Raw genomic sequence first — 4,693 nt, 5'->3', positions numbered from 1 at the left:
GAACCCGCCACCTTAGGTGTACATGGCTGGCGCCTTAGCCGGTTGAGCTATAGGCGCTGAGCCATCAATTTGTAATCTTTATGGTTCATTACATAGTTGCAATAATTTTCATTTTAGAAGGAAAGAAACTGCTGGTCAGAAAGGTTAAGTAAAGTAACTTCCTTAAGATCACCTGGCTAGGAGGTGATAGGGCCAGGATTTAAAACTAATCAATTTAATTTCCAGAGCCCAAATATTGAGTGATGCAAAAATGCTTTCTACTTAATCTATAAAATATAAGAATTCCATTTTAAAAGACCTTAAATTGGTGTTTAGTAAAGTGTATTTATTTTTTTCTCCGTGGAGTGTATCATTTAGTATTTATTTATTTTTTGAGACAGAGTCTTACTCTGGCACCTTGAATAGAATGACAGTGGCATCATAGCTCACAGCAGTCTCAAGCTATTGGGCTGAAGTGATCCTCTTGCCTCAGTTTTTCTGTTATTAGTAGAGACAGGGTCTGGCTATGCTCAGTCTGGTCTTGAACTCCTGAGCTCAAGCTATCTACCTTCCTGGGCCTCTCAGAGTGGTAGAATTCCAGGTGTGAGCCACTGCGCGGGGGGCCCAGGCCTCCCATAATGGCAGGATCACAGATGTGAGCCTCAGCACACACCGCTACTTAGTATTCACTACAGCTGTGTCAGCTGCTTTGTTAGGGTGTGCTTAAAGTACAATGCAAATGTTTTAAAACATTACTCCATTTCTTAAAAAATTGTTGATGACACAAGAAAAGACTAATAATTAGTAAATCTTTGAGATCTTAGAGACTTAAAAGACTTATAGATAATAAAAGAAAAATACCTAAATTGGGCTACATCAAAATTTTTAACTTCTGGGCATCAATGGAAATAATCAACAGAGTGAAAAGGCAACCCACAAAATGGGAGAAAATATTTGCAAACCCTTTATCTGATTGGGGGCTAATATCCAAAATATATAAAGAACTCAAGAACAAAAAAAAACCCAGTTAAAAATGGGCAAAGCAAGTAGCACCTGTGGCTCAGTGAGTAGGGGGCCAGCCCTATATACCAAGAGTGGCAGGTTCAAACCCAGCCCCAGCCAAACTGCAACAAAAAATAGCCAGGTGTTGTGGCAGGTGCCTGTGGTCCCAGCTACTCAGGAGGCTGAGGCAAGTGAATCGCCTAAGCCTAAGAGCCGGAAGTTGCTGTGAGCTGTGACGTCACAGACTCTACCAAGGGTGACAAAGTGAGACTCTGTCTTTAAAAAGAAAATAAAAATAAAAATGGGCAAAGGATGCCAGGCACAGTGGCTCACACCTATAATTCCAGTACTCAGGTAGGCTAGGCAGGAGGATTGCTTGAGCTCAGAAATTCAAGACCAGCCTGAACCAGAGGGAAAACCATCTCTAAAAATAGCCAGGTGTCAGCCCCAGCCAAACTGCAACAACCAAAAAATAGCTGGGTGTACTGGTGGGTGCCTATAGTCCCAGCTACTCTAGAGGCTGAGGCAGGAGAATCGCCTAAGCCCAGGAACTAGAGGTTGCTGTGAGCTGTGTGACGCCACAGCACTCTACTGAGGGCCATTAAAGTGAAACCCTAGGGCAGCGCCTGTGGCTCAAAGGAGTAGGGCGCCGGCCCCATATGCCGAAGGTGGTAGGTTCAAACCCAGCCCTGGCCAAAAACTGAAAAAGAAAAAAGAAACCTTACATATAAAATAAATAAAGTGAAACTCTGTTTCTACCCAAAAAAAAAGAAAAATAATAGCTGGGTGTTGTGGCAGGTGCCTGTAGTCCCAGCTACGTGGGAGACGGAGGCAAGAGAATCACTTGCGCCCAAGAGTTCAAGGTTGCTGTGGGCTGTGATGCCCCAGCATTCTATCAAGGGAACAAAATGAGACTCTGTCTCAAAAAAATAATAATTGTTAGTTAAAAATGGACAAAGGAATTGAATAGTCACTTCAGAGAAGATATACACATGGTCAGTAAGCACAAGAAAATATAGTTAACATCACTCATCATTAGGGAAATATAAATAAATCAAACTATAGTGAAACCACTTATGCCCATTAGGATGGCTACTATTTTTAAAAAGGCAGAAAATAAGTGTTGACAATGATTTAGAGAAATTGAAACCCTTGTGCACTATTGGTGGGAATATAAAACAATGCAGTCAGCCAGACATGGTGGCTCATACCTGTAATTCCAGCACTTGGGATGCTGCAGCAGGGGAGGACCACTCGGAGCCAGGAATGTGAGATCAACCTGAGCAACATAGCTAAAAAATGGAAATAAGATGGGGCAGTTGCTGTGGAAAACAGTATGGCAGTCCCTCAAAAAACTAAAAATGGAATTGCCATATGATCAACAGTTCCACCTCTGGGCACATACCCAATAGAACGGAAAGCCAGCGTCTCAGAGACATGCTCGTACTCCGTGTTCATAGCGTTACTCGTAGTAGACACGAGGTGGAAGCAGGCCCAGTGTCTGCAGATAGGGGTGGAGAAACAAAGCGGGGTGTGTGCACACAGTGGCCTGGTAGCCCAAAGGGAGGACGTTCCGACGTGCTGTGACACAGACGCACCTTGAGGACATCCTACTAAGTAAAATAAGCCTGTTACTAAGGATAGATACTGTTTGATTCTGCTCACGTGAGATATTTAGAGTATCTGAACCTATAGAGACAGAAAGTAGAGTGATGGGTACCAGGGGTTAGGGTAAGCAGGGGATGGGGAATGAATGTTTAGAATTTCAGTTTTACAACATGAAAAGAGATGATGGTAGCAAAGCAATGTGAATATACCCACTGCTGTTGAACAAACTGTACTTTAAATGATGAAGATGATAAATGTTATGTTACGTGTACTTTACCAGTTAAATTTTTTTAAAAAATAGAGCAGTGCATATAAAAGACTTACAGCTACATTTTTAAATTTTCAAACAATTACCTGGAAGTATACTGCTTGACTCTTCCTGTTCCTTTTCTCTTTAATGTGTTCTAGCGTCCATGAGTATGTTTTCTGATTTCCTGCAGTCTTTTTTGAAGCATTCTTCAACTACAGTTTTTGATCTTGTGGAAGAATATGAAAACATTTGTGCTAGTCAGGTGAGCTAATTTCGCTCCATCATTGGTCAAACTTCAGTACTGTTAGTTTTTCTGAACAGCATTAACCAGCTAATTTCCATACTACCTCCGCCCAAGTTTTAGAGGAAGAGTGGGGAGTGGAGGGGAAGCCAGCCAGGCAGAGCATCCCTGCAGGTTACATACTGAGAGTCCCTACAAGATTTCTTTGGGAGATTGGAAGGATTCTGCTGCTTTTTAAAAAAGGAAAATCCAAAACATATAAAACTCATAGCAGTAAGAAAGTAAATTAAAAAGTGGTCAAGAGATGAAACTCGACACCTCACCAAAGAGGCTACACAGATGGCAAATAAGCACATGAAAAGGGGCCTTGCATCCCTGTCATTAGGGAATTACAAATCAGAACAGTGAGACACTGGGCCGCTCCTGTGGCTCAGTGGGTAGGGTGCGGGCCTCATTTACTGAGGGCAGTGGGTTCAAATCTAGCCCTGGCCAAACTGCAGCAAAAAAATAGCCAGGCATTGTAGTGGGCACCTGTAGTCCCAGCTACTTGGGAGGCTGAGGCAAGAGAATCACCTAAGCCCAAGAGCTGGAGGTTGCTGTGAGCTGTGATGCTCCAGCACTCTACTGAGGAGGGGGACAGAGTGAGACTCTGTAAAAAAAAAGGAACAACAAGACACTACTACATATCTATTAAAATAGTGAAACTTCATAAAGGCTTGGAATCAACCAAGATGTCCATCCATAGGTGAACGAATAAACAGACTGGTACATCCAGGCAGTGAAACATTACTCAGTGCTGAAAAGAAACGGGCGATGAAGCCTTGAAGAGACACAGAGGGGCCTTGAGTGCACATTGCTCAGTGAAAGAAGCTGAGTTCACCCTCAGGACGCTGACTGCAAAAAATGGGCAGTACCTGAGATTCCACCTTATCACATTCTGGAAAAGGCCAGCTGTGGAGACAGAAGATCAGTGGTTGCCAAGAGTTAGTGGGGAGGGAGGGTGAGCAGGCAGAACACAGGATGTGGGGGGCAGTGGGACTGCTCTGTGTGATCCTGTGAGGGTGGGCACAGGTCGTACATTTGTCCAAACCCATGGAATGTGCATCAGAACCCTAATATGAGGCACAGACCTTGGATGATAATGGTGTGTCCGTGTGAGGTCACAGTTGTGATGGATGGACCGCTCTGGTGTGAGAGATTGATAGTGGAGGAGGTGTGGTTTGTGGGGATAGTGTAGGCACTCTGCTTCCTTTTCCATTTTGCTGTGAACCTAAAACTCCAAAAAACAAAGTGAAAAAAATAAGCCTGTTTTAGAAGGAGAAATGACTTCAAGAAACTATCATTCAAGGATAATTGAGATACAGGAATAGACATCTTTTGTAGCATTTAATATTTTCAGTACCTGGTTTTTAAATTGTTCCATTATAAAAGTAGTAGCTTCATTAACTAACAAAAGCCACCATCACTTAGTGGATCACCAGAGGCAGGACTCCAATTCAGAATTTAATAAATGAATGAGAAGTAGAGCTAACACTTCTATTAAATGTTGATCTTAAGATACTGTTAACATTACTTTGTGAATTCTTTCTTTCTTTCTTTTTTTTTTTTTTTTT

The 4,693-nt window shown here is 42.5% G+C and overlaps 1 protein-coding gene across 1 annotated transcript in view; it reads left to right on the top strand.

Moving 5' to 3' along the window:
• NUP107 (nucleoporin 107) overlaps window positions 1-4,693 on the top strand; it is a 58,634-nt gene that overhangs the window by 10,917 nt on the left and 43,024 nt on the right. The window contains exon 6 of the mRNA XM_023517917.1: window positions 2,998-3,101. Within this exon, the coding sequence (XP_023373685.1) occupies window positions 2,998-3,101 (104 nt within the window). The remainder of the gene's footprint in view (window positions 1-2,997; window positions 3,102-4,693) is intronic.

This window comes from Otolemur garnettii, unplaced genomic scaffold, assembly GCF_000181295.1.
Source record: "Otolemur garnettii isolate 467f Iridium unplaced genomic scaffold, OtoGar3 scaffold00125, whole genome shotgun sequence".
Classification (NCBI taxonomy): domain Eukaryota; kingdom Metazoa; phylum Chordata; class Mammalia; order Primates; family Galagidae; genus Otolemur; species Otolemur garnettii.
Note: the sequence above shows the minus strand (reverse complement) of the source record. Positions and strands in the feature narration are given on the sequence as shown.